The following is a 20,929-nucleotide window of genomic DNA, read 5'->3' on the forward strand; positions in this document are numbered from 1 at the left end:
CTCTGCCCTGACTAGGACCAAGCCCCACAGGGTACACACACAGGCAGGCAAACATTTATACATATAAAACAAAAACAAACATATTTAAAATGAATTGTGTGTGTGTATATGTGGGAACACTGGTGGCGCGTCACCTGTGTGAAGGCCACAGGACAACAAATGGGAGTTGGTTATCTCCTTGTACCAGGTGGGTCCCTGGGGATGGAATTTAGGGCTTAGCAGTAAATACCTTACCTTGCTGCGCTATCTATCCAGCCACTACAGAGGTTTTAAAGTTAATGATCCAAGATAAACATTAATTTAGATTAACCAAGTTAAGGTTTACAGGGTTTTTTTTGTTGTTGTTTTCTTGAGACAGAGTTTCTCTGTGTAGCCCTGGCTGTCCTGGATCTCACTCTGTAGATCTGGTTGGCCTCGAACTCACAGGGATCCGCCTGCCTCTGCCTCCCATGTGCTGGAATTAAAGACATGCACCACCACCGCCCAGCTAAAATTTCCAGTTTTAAGGAATATGGAATATGAAAATTGGCCGCTCCAGAAGCAGGTGGATTTGAGTTCGAGGCTAGGCTGGTCTACAGAGCGAGTTCCAGGAAAGCTAGAGCTACACAGAGAAATCCTGCGTTGAAAAACAAACCAAAAAACCCCAAAACATACAAACAAACAAAGAATACAGATATACCTTACAGCTATGTGCTACTTCGGTGTTCAAGATTTTACAGAAATATTCAGGAGAGGCAGATGTGTGCTAACTTATCACCAGTCCAGAAAAGCTGTCACAACTGGCGGTGCTATTGATTTCCTTGTATTTGACCCTATGGAAAACTGGTAGGTTGTATACGACTTCCAGATCACAGAGGATTGAGATACTGGAGTAGCTATTCCGCTGGGCTCTGGAGCTCTTTCGCGCCCCCATTATAAATACTGTACAAAAGCAAGAAAGGCATGTAGTGACTCACTGGCTACACACACCTACTCCTAGTAACAAAACAGACCAGGCGTGGAACCCAGGGCTTGTGGGTGTGGCTCAGTGGCAGGGTGTTTGCCCAGCAGAACACGTGAGTGGAATCAGTTACTATAGCAGATGAGTTTTTTGCGAAGCTTAGCGTACACACTCTAGCTCCTATCTGCTCTTAAAAAAAGCCTCGTCCAAAACTGCTTTCTGCTTCCCGGACACACCCTCCGCAGGGTTCCCTAGTCTCCCCGCTGGACATCGGTCTCTGTACCTAAAGGCGGGCTTGGAGGGAGGATAGGCACGGGGAGGAGACAGGAAAACAGAAATAAGTCAATTCGTCCTTAACTGGAGCCCTTCACGGGCCTCACCCTGCTGTGGGGGCCGAGATTGGAGAGGAAGTGGGGAGGCTCCAATCGGTCCCTCACTCCCGCGCCCTCATGCCCCCACCCTCCTCCGCTCGGGGCTCCGGCGCGCCGGGTCCCCGCCCGTCGCCTCCGGAGGGGAGCGGCCGGCGCCAGCGCGCTCCGGGGCAACAGTGGAGATCCACGGGCGGCTCGAGCCCACCCGACAGGTCCACGGCGCCTTGAGCCTGCAGCGAGCCGCCCAGCCCCGAGCCAGGCCCCAGGGCAACCCCGGAGACCGCGGTGGCCGGATGCGCGGGCGCGTCACTTCCGGGCGGTGCAGCGGCGGCGGCTTGGAAGATGGCTGCGCCCTGTGGCTCGGAGCTGCCCGCCAACTCGCCGCTAAAAATCCCTAAGATGGAGGTGCTCTCCCCAGCTTCTCCCGGCGACCTGAGCGACGGGAACCCATCCCTGTCCGACCCTTCCACGCCGCGAGGAGCCTCCCCTCTCGGGCCGGGCAGCGCGGCGGGCTCGGGGACCGCGGCGTCCGGGGGTCTCGGGCTGGGGCTGGGGGGCCGCAGCGCTGCCTCGTCCTCGGTCTCCTTCTCGCCCGGCGGTGGCGGCGGCGGCGGTGGCAGTGGCGGGGCCGCGGCGGCCGCTGCCGCCGCCTGCCGGGGCATGTCGTGGACACCGGCAGAGACTAACGCGCTCATCGCTGTGTGGGGCAACGAGCGGCTGGTGGAGGCGCGGTACCAGCAGCTGGAGGGAGCCGGCACGGTATTCGGCAGCAAGGCCCCCGGGCCGGCCATGTACGAGCGCGTGTCCCGGGCCCTGGCCGAGCTGGGCTACGAACGGACCCCGTCCCAGTGCCGGGAGCGCATCAAGGTAACCGGCCGCCCTGCCCGGGGCAGCGAACCAGAGGCGTTAGAAGGCGGGGGAAGCGGGCCTGGGGGCGGGGGCCGGGCCGAGCGCGGGGCTCCCCTCCCGGGCCCCGGGTGCCCCTCGCGTCTCCTCCGCCTCTTTCTTCTCTCGCTGGGAAGGGGCGCTTCTTTCCAGATGGCCGCCAGCCCGTAGGTTTCCTGAGTTTGAAGTTGGGCGTGTCTGCCGCCGCCCCTCTTTCTTGCCAATTGAGGATGTTCCTGCGCTCTGAAGTTTCTTATTGTGCGCGGGGCCGCACCGTCGCCGGTGCTGTCGCCCCCTTCCTGCTTTGTTCCCAGGTAGAGGGGCTCTTCAGGCTGAAGCTTTCCAGTTGGGATGGGGTTGAGGAAGGGCAGCAGGGGGCCGGATGAACGTCCAGTGGAAGATTTTTCAGTAAGCGATGGAGTTTTAAGAAAGAACCTTGGGACGGCTGGCCTTTTGTGCCGGCCGCATTGCTTGTCACTTGAGGCGGTAAGGACTAGCAAGATTTGAGATGCTTTTGGAGACCTGGAAAGGCTTAGTGAGAGACAGGTGGTGTATTGTTATCGTGGAGGTAAAGGACACCTTGAACGCTAGTCTGGATGAGGGATGCATTGGAATTTGGATTGGCGATGTCTTTAAAGTTAGCTTGGCCGGAGGGCTTCTATTTTCTGAGGATGCCCCTTCTTGACACCCAGTTTTTATACTGCTTTAGTTACGGTGCCCGATGCTGACAAGTAAAACAGGGTGCATCTGGCTATCCTTGTGCATCTGCATGTTTAAATGCGGAGGCTTAATGTGGGCTAAATTTTACCATCAGCCCGCGAGTATCGCTTTGCTGTTTCTTTCTAATGATTTGTCTAGGCGTTCGTATCTGTCTTTGCAGACAAGGAGCTGTATTTTAGGTTCTTTTCCTCATTCTAGAGTCTGCTAAAAGTTTTTTTTTTCCCAGTTGTCATTGAAAACATTTACTGTACTTAGTCATAGTGTTCATTTCTGATAGTGCAGGTACTTTTTCTGGGGAATGAAAAACCACCAAGAATAGTCATAGCTGAGAATAACCACATTAGCAAACAGCTGTAGAACCCAATAAGAACAGTTGTTAAGAGTAGGCACACTGAATCGAGGAGATTGTGCCAGAGTTCATGAAGTCTTGGCTTCTGTGTTGTTTACTTGAAGACATTGTTACTTAGAAAACTTGGTCTAGAATCAGCTGTTTCATTACTGCCAACTGTTCGCAGAATTTGGCACCCATTAGAAAGTTACGTTAGATTATTTGATAATGTACATTGGAGGATTCTTACTGAACTCCGTTGTTAAACAAGAAAGTCATTGAAATAATTGTAACGGTGAAAAACTGTTGTTCTTCGGATTTCATTCATTGCTCTCTGTTCAAGGTCATTCTTGTTAAGTTTGGGGCAGTTTCTTTGCACTGCTGTCCACTAACTTTTCTGGAGTTCAGAGAGTGTCTTGGGCATTTGTAAACTATGCCTGTTTTCTTGATTTTTATTCATAGGACTTTCAAAGTGTACTATCAAAACCTTGCTGAATATAAATCTCTCCATAAAATTGTTTCTCAAACAACCAGGGAATATCTAGTTGGAATGCTTCATTGTCCAGTTATGAGAAGGAAATCTAAAGCAAAGAAAGGAGATTGAGCCTCTGAAGAATTTAGAGGATCAGTTTACCTGTTTTCAGACAGGTAAGACCAAGTTGACCTCCAACTTTGAGTGTTTTGAGATTCTGAGATGATGGTTCTCTGATACACTGCAGCAATTCACAGACAAGACGGGATGATACATGTTTTGTTTTGTAAAGTGCTTCGCTCTAAACAATGTGGGTCAAGGAACTCAGACTCTCTTGCTAATGTTGCCATTTCCTGCCAGAATTAAAGATTCTTTAAGGACAAGCTCTGATCTGCCTTGTCCATCAGTGTACCACCACACAGTAAGCACTGAATACTTCGGTCACCAAATGAAGTTAGAAGGAATTTTGGAAGGTGTTCTTTTTTTTTTTTTTTTTTGCTTTTTGTTGCTGTGATAAAACACTGTCCAAAAACAATGTGGGGAGGAAAGGGTTTATTTTTTAATTTGGCTTACAGGTTACAGTCTATTATTTAGGGAAGCCACCGTATTTTGGTTAAGTTTTTAATTACTGTGAAGAGACACCATGACCAAGGTAATTTATTAAAGGCAGCATTTAATTGGGGGCTTGATTACAGTTTCAAAGGGTGAGTTTAGGGCCATCACGGTGGGAAGCAGGGCATCAGGCAGTCAGGCATGGGGCTGGAGCAGTAGCTAAGAGCTTATATCTGATCCTCATGCAGAAGGCAGAGAGAAAGAAACTGGGCCTGGCTGGGCCTTTGAAACCTTAAAGCTCACCCCCAGGGACATACCTTAATCCTCCCTAAAATAGTTCCACCAACTAGGGACCAAACATTTAAATATATGAGCCTGTGGGGGCCATTTTCTTTCAGATCACCACACAAGGGCGGAAGCTCAAGGAAGGAATCTGTAGGCAGGAACTGAAGCAGAGACACCAGAGGAACACTGCTTCCTGGCTTGCTTCCCCTGGCTTGGTCAGCAACCCTTTTCTACTAGCCCAGGACACCTTCCTGGGGATGGCACCATATACAGTGGGCTGGGCCCTGCTTTATCAGTTAGCAATTGAGAAATGCCCTACAGACATGGCTACAACTAGTTTGACTGAGGCCTTTTTCCAACTGAGGTTCCTCCTTCTCAGGAATGTCTAGGTTTCCGTCAAGTTGATAAAAACTGATTGAATGGGTAAAAGTTTTTAGCATTGTTAGGAAAGTTAAACATAAAGATTTTGGAGCCAAATTTGAAAAAATAGTGTATTAAAGCTAAGCTTTGAAGGGCTGAGGCGTTACAACTCTGTGGTAGAGTGCTTGCCTATTTTTCTACAAGGCCTTACAGTCAATCCCCAGCACTGTGGACAAATAAAACAAACTCGCAAGAAACTCCCAAGCTTTGTCCCTTTAGAAAACTGTATAAATGTGATCTAAGCATTGATGCAAATGTAGTCACTGAAATCATGTACTTATGAGAAAGCTGCCCGGGGAATGGAGATTGTACTTAGGAAAAATGCAGCCTTAAGGTCTCAGAGTCCTTGACCTGAAAACAAATCTTTGGGTTCCACTTTTTAGAACAGGTAATTTGGAAGCCTCTTGTCGCTGTTGTGTTGATGAGAAATGAAAGACAAACGCAGGGGCTGGAGATAGGACTTGGCTTAAACATGCTTGCTGCACCCGAGTTGGTTCCTTAGCACTCATGGGGCAGCTTCCAACCACTTGTAATTTCACCTCCAGGGGATCGAACGCCCTCCTCTTCTGGCCTCCATGGGCCCCCACACATACATGGAATGCTGGTACACACACACACACACACACACACACACACACACACACACACACAGAGGCATGCGTTCATGCACATAAATAAATCTGAAAAAAAAAACAAAACCTTTGTCTTTAGTTGTAGAAAATAAATGAAGAGAACCAGAAAGTTTTTTGTTTTTTGTTTTTTAAGATTTACGTATCTTTTGGTGGGGTGGGTGGGGTGGTTTTGAGACAGGGTTTCTCTGTGTAGCCTTGGCTTTCCTGGAATTTGCTCTGTAGACCAGGCTAGCTTTGAACTCAGAGATCCACTTGCCTCTGCCTCCCGAGTTCTGGGATTAAAGGTTTGCACCACCGCCACCCAGCTATTTATTTTATCTTAAGTGAATGTTTTGCCTGCATGTGTGTGCAATTGCCAAAGTTAGCTAGAGGGCATTGGATACCTGGAACTGGAGCTATGGATGGTTGTGAACTACCAAGTGGGTGGGTGCTGGGAACCAAACCCTGGGTTCTCAGCAAGAGCAAGTGCTCATTACCACTGAGCCATCTCTCCAGCCATCAAACCAGGAAGTCCTTATAATGCAGCTTATTTAAATGTAAGCTCAGGGGTAGGGTGTTAGAGGTGTTAGAGCTTGTGCTAGTTTGTGGAATTGCCCTGGGTTCCATTCTCAACATTGCGGAGCAGACAAAAAAAAACTCCTTAACAGGATGTAGGCAATACTGTAGTTACTGCCCAACCCACTGCTCCATTGCAGTGTTCTCTATAAATTATTAGAAGTACAAATTAACAAAAGCTTTAATAACAGGCTTGCATGAAGAAAGATACCATGTGAGTCAGTTATATTTCTTTTGTAATATATTTGAAATTGCTGTAAATACTCAGTTATGTAAAGTTAGAAAGGGGAGTTGAAAAGATGTCTCAGCGGTTGAGAAGAGAACTGCTCTTCTTCCACAGCATCTTGGGGTTGGTTCTCAGCATCCATATGTAGGTTCACAAACATCTCATTCCAGGGGATCTGATGTCCTCTTCTGACCTCCAGGGATACCAGCCACACAGTGATGCACAGACATACATGCAGACAAAATACCCATACATCTTAAATGGGGTGTGGGGTGTATTTAAAGATAGATACCAGTAAAATTGTTCAGTTTTTTGAGACGGGGTTTCATGTAGCCTAGGCTGTCTTTGAACTTGATATGTAGTTGAGGCTGGTCTTGAACTTCTGATTCTCCTGCTTCTACCTTGTGAGTGTTGGGATTATAGGACTGTGCCACCATGCCCATCTCTAGTAAATAATTTCTTCTTAATTTGAAAAATTCCTCTCTCTCTCTCTCTCTCTCTCTCTCTTCCTCTCTTCCTCTCTTCCTCTCTTCCTCTCTCTCTCGTTTCCTCTCCCTCTCCTTTTCTTTCTTGATTTTTCGAGACAGGGTCTCACTCCGTAGCCCTGGTTGTCCTGGAACTCACTCTGTAGACCAGGCTGGCCTCAAACTCACAGAGATCCACTTGCCTCTGCCTCCAGAGTCTGAGATCAAAGGTGTGCGCCACCATTGCCTGGCCCCATTTAGATAATTTCTAACATGGAGCAGCCTTCCTCATAAGAAAGCATGGGAAAGTTGACTCCTCTTGTAGCCCCTTGCCCAGTTACTTTCTTTAAGTGTATTACTTCTCTGGAGTGTGCTTGTTATTTATACAATGGAAGTGTTAAGATTATAAACATTAATAACTTGGATTCTGTTACTGAAGTTCAACTTTTTAATATTGTTCACGTGGCTATATTTTAATTGAAGGTCAGATATAAACATTGTTTAGAGTTGTAGAGTTTCATTTGATGGCTGCCACGATGTTAGTATTTGTTCTGGTTTTCTTCTTTCTTCTTTTTTTGGACAAAATAGAAGTGTTTGAAACTGCTTTGCTACACAGATTGTTTATTCTGAAATTTTCTTGCATTTTGTTTGCCAGAAGAAAATGTGTTCGCTAACAATTCCAGCCTCGTTTTGGAGTCAGATAAACAAATATAGAGGGCTGTTTTTTTTCTTTTTCTTTTTTGGTGTTGTTTTGTTTACCTTGTATGTTTTTTTTCCCTTTTTCTGTAAACTTTTTCTTTGTATATTCGTTCACCAAATGGACCTTGTTATGTGTGGGGCTGTCTGCTAGTCGTTAGGATACAAAAAGAACTGCTAAATACAGTTTCTGTAGTTGGAAGGGCTTTTACTCCAGCTGAACCTTGTGTACACACACCGAAGAGTTGAGAAGATGTGTGAAGCACAAATGATGGTAGACAGAGTGGTACTTGATTAAATGACACAGGACTAAAAGCAAACTGTAACTGTGCTAACTTCAAAAGGGGAGCCATCTTCTCCATCCATCCTCAGTAGTTGAGAGATCTATCTTGACTTAGAATTCACGAAAGCATTCACTTCTGAGCCAGATGCCGCATTCACACTTCAGTCAGTCAATCTGATGCACTGCAAACCTCATTCTCAAGTCCCATCTTTTTGGATGTTCACCAAAAATGTGCCTCTTGAGAGTTGGCTTTATGTCTCTGAACAGATGTGTATGTCTAGCTTTGCCTGCAGTTGAAAGCCAAGGTGACGGTGTGTGTGACCTAACAAACTTAACTTTGCTGTATGTGTTCCTGGTTACCCATCACAGTAGTCTTCTGTCTAGCAAAGAAAACAGTTTTTTTGGGACACTGCTTAGATTTGTGCATTGAAAAACATTTTGTAGTGTAGCACCCAAATCACAATACAATGTATTATCTGTTTGTGAGAACCAATAGAGCCGAGATAACTTGGAGCCAAAAGAGGCCACTCTCTTTACAAGCATTTTAATGGACTACCCATCCCTGAGGACTTTCTGTGGTGTTTTTGATAAGACTTTTCTTCTTTGTATTGAAAGATCTCCAAGAAATGTTGTAAGCCACATCAATAGATCCAGTTAGATCTTTCTCTTATCGTTTGTTACATATTCTGTTGTTCCTGTCTTACTGTCACGTGAAAGCTTGTTTATCACTTAAAAGTTTACTTGTTTGGGGTTGGGAGTGTGGCTCAGTGGTAGTGGTAGAACATTTATTTGCCAAGCATTGTAAGACCTTGGGTTGTATCCATAGCACTGTATGAAACTGTAACAGCCACCAAAACCTGTTTTCTTTGAGCAGAGTATGGTGGCTCATGCCTATAATTCCAGCACTTGGGAGGTTGAGCAGATTAAAGCCAGCCTGGCTATATAGAGAGGTCAAGGTCTTCCTGAGCTAAGTTATCAAAGCCCTGTCTGTCTCATGAATCTTATACTAGGGCTTTCAGCTTTAAAGAGATAAAACTAGCTCCCACTAGAACTGTGAATGAGTAGGATTCTTAGTTATATTCTGGCCTTTTTTTTTTTTTTTTTTTTTTAAAATCTTTTATCTAATGAAGAGTAGAGTTAAATGTCTATCTGGGTCTGGTGGCTTACATTTGTAGTTCCAGCACTCAGGAGGAGGCAGAGGCAGGAGGCTTGCAAATTCAAGGCTGGCATGAGCTTCTTGAAACGTGCCAAGCTGGGATACACAGCGTGATCCTGTATAGTTACTTTTTTCCATTGCTGTAACAAAATATCTGAGAGAAGCAACTTGTGGAAGGAAGGATTTATTTTGGTTACCAGTTTGCACATGGAGTCCACGGTGGCAGGAAAGTCATGGCAGCAGGAATTAAGGCAGCTGGGAATGTGTTGTGTTCACAGTGAGGAAGCAGAGAGATGAATGCTGCTGTGTAGCTTGCTGTCTGTTTTTTTTTTTATTCAGCCTGAGACCCCATCACATGGGGATGATGCCACCAGCGTTCAGTTGGTTTCCTTCCTCAGACCTTTCTGAAAACATCTTCATAGATATGTTCATAGTTGTGTTTCCATAAGTGAGTCCAAATTCAATCTTAACCATCACAAAAGCAAACAAACAAACAAAAACCAAGAAAAGTAAAGGGAAACATTTAAAAAGTGTATAGGTGTAACTAGGTATATAGCTGTGGTAGAAACACTTGCCCAGCATGGATGGATAAAAGCCTTGGGTTCCTCTCCCAGGACAGCAGAGGGGACATGGTGGAACAGCAAAATCCCAACACTTGGAAGGTGGAGGCAGGAAGATCAGGACCTCAAGGTCATTCTTGGCTATATAGAGAGGCTGACCTGGGTTACATAAGATCGTATCTGAAAACCCAAAAAAGGGAAAATATGAAACAAGCCCTGTAGAATAAACAATGTCATCCAATAAAACTTTCAGTGATGATGGAAATGTTTATGTCTGTTAGTTCAGCTTGATTGCTATCAGTTACATGTGACTACTGGCTCCTTGGAATGTGACTAGTGTGCCCAAGTAACTGGATTTTAAATTATTTTTTGTTTCCATTAAGTTACTTAATCACCACGGCCCAGCTCTAAAACACTCTTTAAAAGGATTCTCTTGGCCACATACAGAGCTCTAGGGGAAGGTCAAAATTCCTTTGACTTGTCATACCATTCTATTTCTCGTTAGGAGGAACCTTGAAATGGTACACTGTTCTATCTAGGTGGTGATTTTAGTTGAAGAACTAAAAGTATTCTAACCTACATTGACTAGGGCAGGTATTGAGTTCCTGGTTCTCTAGCACACAAAGTTCAGGAGGTCTTTATGTGGTAGGTGAAAGACCTCTTCACACCTGCATTACCTGCTACAGCAGACACTTAACAGGTGCTGTTGAAAAATTGAAACGTTACCAGAGTGACTGCAGATGAGTTTGGAATTTACTTTAATATAAATGTGAATAGCCACATGTCTCAGGGCTGTTATATTGGCCAAGGCAACTTTGGAATTAGGGTGTGCAGGTCTTTCTGCTGTGTAGTCCCCAAGACTACATATACCCTCTAAAACATTTTTAGGCAGATAGTAAAAATTTAGACGAGGGGCTGGAGAAATGGCTCAGCAATTAGGAACATTTGTTTCTATTACAAAGGACCTTGGTTTGGTTTCCAGCAACCACATAGTGGCTCACAGCTATTCATACCTCCAGTTCTAAGAGATCTGTTACTCTCTTCACCTCTGTGGGCACCAAGTAAGAAGGTGGTGCACATAAATACATGTGGGTAACAATCATATACACAAGAAAATCAATCTAAAAATATTCTAAAATTTTATAGGGAATTACTAATACTTAAAATACTAAACATGGTTTGGGATGAGTAAGACAAAGATGGCTGTAAAATTTATGAATAATGTGCTCTGAAACTTAAGAATCCTAGTAATATTCTTGTGTTAGCAGATTTATAGAGTAGGAAATAGTCTAGTTACATTTGAAAGAGGCAGTGTCTTGAACCCATTGTTGCTTTAGTTATTCTGAATCAGAGGCCAAACTTTATTCCTAAAATTAAACAGTGGGTTGATACTAATCTCCACGGTTTTCAGGTCCCTGATCAATCAGCAGAGGAAAGCCCTGGGTAGCTTTTGGATATCTTTCTTGCCTGAAAACAGTGGGACTCAATCCTTGAGATCCAGTGTTTAAGTAATAAGGTCTGAAATGAAGACCTTCATTTTTCATTATTTACCGTAAGTATTTGAGAAGTACAGTGGTTGGTGTGCCTTTACCTTACCGGAGTTCTACACTGAAGAACCAGTTACTGGGTAGTGAAGTTTGTGTGGTTGTGTTGGCATTGATGTGAAGCTGATGTGGGCTCTGCAGTTGTAGTGCCGAGCACATGGCATCCCAGGCTCTCGGCTTTCCCTGAAGGTAAAGTGGTGCTCACTTGGGCAGAAGGCAGTAGATAGAGTAGATGAGTAGTTGTGTGGTTCTCAGGAGTAATGTAATCTGGATCCTTCTAAATAGTGAAATTGTTCCAATTTGTTGTTTTGTTTTGTTTTTGAGACAGACGTTCTCCGTGTAGCCTTGGCTGTCCTGGAACTTGGATTTGTAGACCAGGCTGGCCTTGAATTCAGAGATTCCCTGAACTCTGCTTCCTGAGTGCTGGGATTAAAGGCATGCTCTGCCACCGCCTGGCCGTATTAGAAAAATTTTAAGTGATTATTTAAAAAGCAGTGCCTTTTAATTAAAGAACAATTTGCTATGTAGTACATGGCCTGTGGTAAAGGTATGATTTAGGATCTGTGAATGATTGCTTCATAGTATCTTAAAGAAATATCTGAAAGAGTAAACTGGTAATTTCAGGATGGCATTTGAGTGAATGTGCCAATTCTAGGTAATGTTTTTCATGAGTTGTGTATTTTTTGTAGTATTGAACTGTATTTGTGTAAATATCTATAATTGCATTTTTTAAAATTGATTTTAAGAAAACCCAAAGTTGTACATCTTTATTTGACTACAACCCACAAGAAGAATATGTTTTACTCTGAGGACTAGTACTCACATTAATATAACATGTACATATAATAGAAATAAGTTTCAAAAATAATTACGATAGCTTACACTATATAGTGCTATGATAAATGTAGCATTAAGCATGTGCCACAGTGTACTAAGTGCTTTACAAACGTTAACTTACTGAGACTTTGTGCACTTTACTCCAGTAGGTTCTGTCCTATTTGAACATAGAGCAGCTTTGGAGCCTCTTTAATAACTATAGATATGGAGACACTAACAGAGATCGCCCTGCCCCTGCTGTGCCCTCTTTGTTGCCCCCTGGCATCACTCTGCTGCTCCTTCTGCCCTGTCTTTGCCGGTGTTGGTCCCCTGGTAACTCCACCTGAGGTACTGCTCATCATCCATTCCGTAGCGCAGTCTAGTGGTCTCCAAACATTGTGCACTAAAAGTGATAGGAGGAAAATGAAAGGAAGGAGGACACCGGCAGCCCGGGGTCCTGCTGTCCCCACATGGAGTATACTCTGGAGATGGCAGAATAGAAGAGCTGGAGAGACAGAAAGGGAAGATTCATGGAGCCCCTTCCTCCATGGTCCCACCCCACAAGCTTTACATTGGGGAGAGAGGCCTGCCTGACTTCCTGTCTGTTGTGTGCTTCTCATGAACCAGCCTGTTACATTAGCAATTCTGTGGGTATGGTTCTTTACGCTCTTGCACTGCAGTAGAACAATGGTAGGTGTCAGCCTTTGCCTTGAGTCTACAGCAGCAGCAGGGACCCATTCGCAGGGTCATGGAGTAGCCCAGAGATACTTGAGGCCCCCTTGATAAAGTTTGCTATAAGGTGACACTAGAGGGGCCAGGACACCACCTGTTACTCTGTGTCCACAGACTAACCCATCCCTTTCCCCAGACTGGCCTTCCTCACATGTCCCTTGCTTGAATCCATCCTTTTGACTGAAGGCAGCCCCTGTTCAACCATCTTACCAGCCACCCTCTTGCAGCACTATGACCCCCTCCCCTTCCTGCTCCCCATTTACTCCCCTTTTTTGGCAGGGGGGCAAGATTTTGCCTTGTAGCTCAGACTGGCCTAGAACTCACTGTGTAGCTCAGTTTGGTATTGAACTCATGATCTTCCTCCTGCCCCAGCTTTCTATAATACTGGGACTATAGCCTGGTACCAGTGTGCACTGTCTCTCTAGCTCTGATGTGGGCTGTTGTCATAAGGCCCTGAAATTGACTTCTCAACCCATCCTACAGTTTGATACACGAGAACCGAGCTGAGCTATAATCCCAGCATTTGGGAATAGAGGTGGGAAGATTACCCTGGGCTGTATGGCATGAGACCCTGTCTCACCTTCTCCTTTACCCACTCCCTAACCTCCCCGCAAAAGACCTGGAGGATACAGAGGTGAAACCAACATTTTTCATTCTGCTCTTTTTGAAAATTTTATTACATTTATTTAGTGTGTATATGGTGTGTGTTCTTAGGTGTTCGAGTGCCATGACACATTTGCAAGTCAGCACAACAGCTTTTGGGAGATGATTCTCTCCTTTTACCAGTGTGGATCCCAGAGATTGAACTCAGGTCGTCAGGCTTGGTGGCAAGCACCCTTACACACTGAGCTGTCTTGCCAGCCTTGTACTCTTGCTAACATTTTTTATTTTATATTTAAAATGGTTTATTGTGTATGTTTGGGCTTTTTGCCTGCATATGTGTCTGTGCATCACTTGTGCTTGGTGCCTACAGAGGCCAGACAAAGGTGTGTTTTAGGGATCAAACTTAGGTCAGCAGACCAAGTGCTTTTACCTGCCTGCTGATCCATCACCTTCGCACACTGTGCTCTTCTAGAGTTATTACAACATGGCATGAAGTCCCAGAGTCTCCAGTGGAGCACTTGGTTGAGTGAAGGGCCAAGGAAAATAGTAGTAAGAAGAAAGGAGACTGGTGAGAAACTGGAGGTCAGGTGATATCCCAGGGAAGTGGGGCTTTATCATCATGTAACAAAGCATTTCCAGCCACCTACTGCTGTGGCCACCCTTCATTTTATAGCAGTCACTAGCAGCAGTGTGACTAGGAAGGCTAAGAGTGGAGACATGGCGTTCACTTGGAAGTCATCCTCGCAGTGAGTTTGGCGGATGGGAGAGCAGCGGCAGTGGCAGCTTGGAAGCAGAGAGCAGCTTTCATACCTGGCTCAGTTGTGGAGGGATTTGTTGGATCTTCACTTGTTCTAGAACTGCCTGTCTACCTCTGCCAGTTCTTTGCTGTGGTCCCAGATGACCTTCGTGGGACTTTATGGCTAAGTTTTAGGCTTCATTACTCACAACCCAGGGAGACACAAATAGAACACCATGTCAGGACAGCCCTGCCCTGTGGCCTGGAAGATACATTCTTTTAGCCTCCAGTCTGTCTGGTGTGGACAGAAGGTAGATTATCTTACCCTTTTTTCTTTCTTTTAACATTGCCAGAGGGTAAGAACTAAATTCAGATCTAAGATTTCAGTTTAACAAATTGAAAGTACTTTGAGACATGATATTCTGGCAGGCCTAGTACTCCCTAGGCGGATTGGCTAGCCTCAAAGTTGCAGCAGTCTTCTGTTTCCACCTCTGGAATGCTCAGATTTAAGAGTATGCCACCAGATGGGGCTAGATTTCATGTGTTAATTGTCATACAAGTATTCTTTTATCCCTAGGCTGAGATACATTAGCACACCAGTTTTTGACCTGTGGGTCTCAACCCCTTGAGTTGAATGACCCTTTCACAGAGGTCACATATGAAATATCCTGCATATTAGGATATTTACGATTCATAATAGTAGCAAATTACAGTTATGAAGTACCAGTGAAAATTTTGTGGTTGGGGGTCACCACAACATGAGGAACTGTTTTAAAGGGCCATAGCATTAGGAAGGTTGAGACCTGCTGCATTAACTGTATTTTTTACCCTTGTGGGAAAGGCACGCCCTACCTTCCACCCCACCCCCACTGCTATGGAAAGTCATGTTTAGAAAATGAAATAAAATGGGAAAGAAATCTGAGTTTCAAAAATAACTAACAAGTACTACTAGTGCTTTGGATATTTATTTATTTATTTGTGATTTTGAGGCAGAGTCTCACTATGTAGCTCTGGTTGTCTTGGAACTTTCTTCGTAGACCAGGCTGGCCTCAGACTCACAGAGATTCACCTGGTTCTCCCTCCTGAATGCTGGGATTCAAGACATGCACCACCAAGCCTGGCAGTGCCTTAGATTTAGAAGAGTTTTTAGGGTTATGGGGATAATTTTATCACTGTAGGGGGGAACTTATGCACCATGTTCTATCTAGTCTGCAAACTTTTGCCTTTGCAGAAACTTCCATATTTAAAATGGATGCTTAATGAGCCAGTGCCTCTTATGAATATGCCACAATTATTTGGAGTTTGTAATCTGTGCTGAGCCTTTCCACTGTTTTGATACTAGGTGAAAGGGATCTGCACTTGGAAAAAGACATATATTTAAATCTTTGTAATTATCACCCACTTGTAGCTTAGAATCCTCGAGAGCCTGTGGAAATACTTGTTTTTCTTGTCACTAACTGAGTGTTACCTTTTCACTTAGGATGTGCTATTTAAGCCTTGGGGAAATAATAAATCTGTATCTGTTCTCAGGTATTCTAGGAATAGCAGTCATCATTTCTGTTTTCTGTGTGTTCTCAGCTCTGTTAATGAATAACATAGTTTGCTCTAGCAAATAGTATTGATTCGGTGTAATTGATAGAGTAGACAGGAAGTTGTTTACTTCTGTGTTTTCTAGTTGTTCCTCAGTCTGTGAGACTCCTTTATTGTAATACTCAAACTTCTGAAATTTATAGTACTTTTTCTCCTTAGGTGACTTCATTTATTCAAATGTGCCAATTATGTTTATAAGTGATGTTAATCAAACCAAAATAAAAGTTCATATCAATCAAAAACTGCTTTTTATTATTTATTTAATTTATAAGTATTTTTCTTTCCATGGAAAGATTGGTTTGTAATTTATAAAGAAGACTGTGTTAGGACAGCACGGTAATCTTCTGTGTTATATGTGGTATCTGAACTACTTAACACACAATCTTAAGGAATGTTTATTCACTCATCCATCAAAGATTTATGGAGCCATTTTCATATGCCAGGTATTGAAGACACCGTGAGTATATCAATGCAAATAATATTCTAGCTCAGGCTGTCTTTACTGTGTAACTGATGACTGAACTTCTGTTTGGCCCACCTTCGTCTCTCAAATTCTGGGATTACAGGGCTGTTACCAACCTGGTTACAAAACTGATTTTAAAAAACAAAGCACAGATCCTATATTCTAATAGAAATGATAATAGTTATGTTCTTGCAGTGATGGGGATTGAACGTAAAGCCTTGCATCTGCTAGGTAGGCACTCTATCGTGATGCCACATACTCTAGTCCTGAGAAAAGAGGTTTATGTAAATCGCTAATTCAAACCAAGTGGTTTTACTCCTGTAATTCCAGCACCTGACAGTAGGAGGCAGAAGAGTTTGAGTCCAGCTTGGCTACATAGTAGAAACCTTGTTTCAAAAATAAGTAAGAACAATTAACACAGGAAGGACAGAAGCACCTCAGATATGATATTTCTGTTAGTGTGTTATTGGCCCCAGTTTGAACACCATACTTTTGAACTTTTGCCAGAGGAATAGGTCCATTGGCTTTTGTTTTGTTGAGAATGGTTTTCATGCTTTTTAATTCTTTTTTAAAATATATATTTATTTTATGTATATGAGTGACTTGTCTTCATGCACACCAGAAGAGGGAATCGGATCCCGTAACAGATGGTTGTGAGCCACCATGTGGGTGCTGGGAATTGAACTCAAGATCTCTGGAAGAGCAGCCAGTGCTCTTAACCTCTGGTCCATCTCTCCAGCCCCTGTGTTTTTCAATTCTTTTGCATTGTATGCATCCAGGTGACCCTGAGATTTGCCTCACTGAGCAGCAAAGTACTGTGTTACTGTTCTGCCAGTGACTGGTGCAGAGTACCCACATTCTCTTGAAGCAGGTTCCATGCAGTGTCCAGTCTGGAGCCAAGCCAGGCAATTTTCTTCTCTTCTTCAAATTAGGAAACAGCAGGTGGGCTTTGAGAGGTCAAGGTTGTGCCCATTTTAGAACAAAATAAAATATTGTTTTCCCTTTATATAACAATGTATCCATACTACAAAACTAAGAAAAAAATAGAAGTTTTAGTTTCTTCACCATAGTATAGCCACACATTCCTAAAATATTCATTTTTCAACAAAATTGGTAAACCTTTTAATTTCAGTATATTTTCATGTGTCAAAAACAAGAATTTTGGGCTGGAGAGATGGCTCAGCAGTTAAGAGCACTGGCTATTCTTCCAGAGGACCTGGGTTCAATTCCCAGTACGCACATGGCAGCTCACAACTGTCTTCCAGTTACAGGGGCTCAGACACCATCACACATACATACATGCAAGACAAAACACCAAGGCACACAAAATGAAAATAAATCATTAAAAATTAAAAAATAAAACCAAAACAAGACAGGAATGTGATGGCTTTATTCTATTAAACTCCAAGAAACTATATGGGCGATTCATGTACATTTAATTTTTTTTTTTAATCTTTTGTTTTTCAAGACACAGGGTTTTCCTGTGTAGCTCTGGCTGTCCTGGAACTCACTCTGTAGACCACACTGGCCACAAACTCACAGAAATCCACCTGTCTCTGCCTTCCTAGTGCTGAGATTAAAAGTGTGCACCATCACCCAGCATCTCTTGATGTTGATTACTGTAGTAAGGTTCTTTTTGTGGTTTTGAAGGATGTTGAAATAGAGTCCTTTTATGTAGTCCTGGCTGGCCTTGAACTTGGGACCATTCTCCAAGTGCCGGGATCACTCCTGGTGGTGGGGTTCATTTGAAGGTACCATTCACACTTTATTCTTACAGTGTGCTTTGCTATAACACCTTCATTTCCCACTTGGCTGTACTTGAGTTTACCTTTGTTCATAAGCTCCTCAGTCTGCACACATTGCGGCTGTATCATTTTGTAAGTTATAATAGCTAATATGTGTTGAATCAAAGCAATTAGCTACATTGCTTTAAATGCTCTACTTCTCATTTAATGCTCACAACAAATCTGTGATGAAGTCCTATCTTCAGCTCCGCCGTACAGATGGAGAAATTAAGGCACAGAAATGAATTGGGCTAATGTCACAAAGCTAGCAGGTGGCAACAGTGGAATAAGCAGTCTCACTCCAGACCCTGTGTTTATGACAACTTGGTTGATTTCCTCCTGTAAATCATCAGCCCACTTTCTTTAAATTTGACAACTGCAGTAATGTTTTTGGAGCATAAAGCATAAATGTAATACCCAAACCTTATAGTAGCATCCAGATGGACACACCACTGTGCTTACATATTTTTTCTTTTTTCTTTTCTATCTCCTCCCACCCCCCAACAAAGCAGGGGTCCTCATTTAGCCCAGGCTGGCCTCAAAGTCAGTATGTGGCTGAGGATGACCTTGAACTGCTGATTTTCCTGTCTCTTCTCTAGTGCTACAATTATAGGCATTTGTCATTATTTCTCATTTGAGTAGTGCTAGGGATCAGACCCAGGACTAGACTACATGCATGCTAAGTAAGCATTCTACCAACTTAGCAACCGAGCTACATCTCCAACCCTCTTAGTATTTTTTTTCCGTGTGTGTGTGTGTGTGTGTGTGTGTGTGTGTGTGTGTGTGTGTGTTTCTGAGATTAAACCCAGGTCCTTTTATATACTGGGCATGTGCCTGTATTTCTCATTGAATTGATTTTCATCGTTCCGATTTATGGAATCTTAGAGCTTGCTATATTCTTTTTTATATTATGGTGATAAATCTTGTATCTCACTTGAAATTATGTATTGATTTCAAATAATGTTGTGTGGTTGATCAGGGAAATACAGTTGTTCTCCAGAGTCATTTGGGTTTGAACTCCTCAAAAATTCTTGTAAAATAAAAACTGGCACCACATCACTAGGGAATGTTGGAATCTAAGGCTGCTTTTTGGAAGTCTGTGTCATGGTTGGACATTAAAGCCAACTCTTAAAGTGAAACCTATGAAGATTTAATGTGACAATATAATGTGCTTGCTACATTCAACATCCATCTACAGCAAGACATATATCAACTGCAGATATGTCCAAGACAGAGGCCTTAACTAAAGGGCATATTTCATCTATCCCATGAGAAGTGGAAGGCTTAATGAACCATTACATCCGAGTTTTGTCATCACTTATGCTTTTAAATTATCAACATAAAAATAGATTTTATTATATGAATATTTTGCCTGCATATAAGCCTATCATATGCATGCAGTGCTAGAGGAGGCTAGAAGAGGGCATCAGATCCCCTGGAACTGGAGTTACAGGCTGTTGTAAACTGCCATGTGGTGCTGGGAATTGAACCTGGATCCTCTAGAAGAGTAGCCAGCCAGTGCTCTTAACTGCTAAGCCATCTTCCTAGCCTCCAATAAGCTTTTTCTTCCTAGATCCATCCTTATTATCAATGCCATCATAACTTTGAGCTGTATCATTCCTTCTTATGTGTCAAAACTCATGGTAAACAAGTTTTGGGTTGCAAAAGAGGACTTACTCAACAACAAATACAAGTTCTGCTTGGAAGTTTTAAGGAAGAATTTAAAATGTGAAAATAAAATTAAAGTCTTTATTATAGAAGATTCATTGTCATTCATTCACATCTCAAGTCAACTCCTCTTAAATGAGGCGCTTGGATTATAGCAGAGGAAACATCTACAAGGTACCATTACTTTTTGACTGTTAAAACAGGTAAGTATGATGCTTACTTGCCAAAGGATGTTATAGATTATGGCCATTTCCTCATGCTTTTTATTATTTGCTGTATGAGTAAATGGTTGGAGACTTACCTCCTTAGCGATAAGAATGGAGATGAGATGAACTATAGTGTATACAAGTTGTGTTCCACACAATGGCATTTTTGTTGACAATGGAGATGCACACAGAGGCAGTCCCATTATAATGGAGCCAAAAATTTGTTGTCATTTAGTCAAGTTGTTGTAGCTATCCTTATGTTCCATGACAAAACATGACTCAACATGTCGTGATACTGGTAGAATGAACCTACTCTGTTGCCAGTCAGTAAAAGTATAGACAGCCAAGCCGGGGCTCCCGTCTGCAATCTGAGCAACTGGAAGGCTCTCCTAGTTTGCTTTCTCTGTTCTTTGATAAACATGGCCAAAGCAATTGAGGAAGCAAGGGTTTACTTCATTGTTACAGCTTACAATCCATCATGAAGAGAAGTCAGGGCCTGGACTCATTTAGGAACCTGAAGACAAGACCTGAAGCAGCTTCCTGGCTTGCTCCCTCTGGCTGGTCAGCTTGCTTTATTATACCACCTGCCTGGGTGTGGCATTGACCATAGTGGGCTAGGCCCTCCCGCATCAATCAAGGAAATGTCCCATAGACATGCCATAGGCCAATCTGAAAGAGACCTTTTTTTCATTTTAGGTTCCCACTTGCCAGATGCCATTAGCTTCTGTCAAGTTGACAAAAAAATTGGCTAGCAGGGGAGGCTGATGCAGGAGGATTTCTATGAGTTCTTGGGTACTCTGAGTTATAGAATGAGACTATCATTTAAAACAGCAACAACAAAAAAGATATCATACAGTCTCACATTTAATTATGGATAGTACATAAGACTTGAAAATGATAGTGTGCTACTGGTGGTGTAGTTGCGTACTTTATAGTCATTTTATAATGTATTGACTTAAAGTCATTACTGTAAGACTCACTACACTGGCTGCCCCTCATATACTAGTTAAGAGGCCATGTACAATGATAGACCCATGCCTGTTAAGTTTGAGTAAGTACACTATAATTTCTGCTCGTGACAAAAGGATCTAACAGTATATTTCTTCTCCTTTTTTTTTCCCACCCTCAGACAGGGTCTTATGTAGCTCAGGCTGATTTGAAACTTCCTGTGTAACTGAAGATGGCTTGAGTGAGTGATGCTTCTGCCTCCACCTCCCAGTGCCTGAATTACAGGAATATACC

At 43.3% G+C, this 20,929-nt stretch overlaps 1 protein-coding gene across 14 annotated transcripts in view; it reads left to right on the forward strand.

The window, feature by feature from the left end:
* Nucleotides 1-1,012: 1,012 nt before the first annotated feature.
* Msantd2 (Myb/SANT DNA binding domain containing 2) overlaps nt 1,013-20,929 on the forward strand; it is a 34,956-nt gene continuing 15,039 nt past the window's right edge. For 2 of the 14 annotated variants that reach the window (XM_076576045.1, XM_076576046.1), the window contains exon 1: nt 1,017-2,178. In XM_076576045.1, coding sequence (XP_076432160.1) covers nt 1,654-2,178 — 525 coding nt within the window. In that variant the 5' untranslated portion in view covers nt 1,017-1,653. Of the gene's footprint in view, nt 2,179-2,259; nt 3,893-5,758; nt 20,877-20,929 lie in introns of those variants that run through there. The other 12 variants (XM_076576041.1, XM_076576042.1, XR_013052700.1 and 9 more) reach the window with 11 other exon arrangements.

Source organism: Peromyscus maniculatus, chromosome 7, assembly GCF_049852395.1.
Source record: "Peromyscus maniculatus bairdii isolate BWxNUB_F1_BW_parent chromosome 7, HU_Pman_BW_mat_3.1, whole genome shotgun sequence".
Lineage (NCBI taxonomy): Eukaryota > Metazoa > Chordata > Mammalia > Rodentia > Cricetidae > Peromyscus > Peromyscus maniculatus.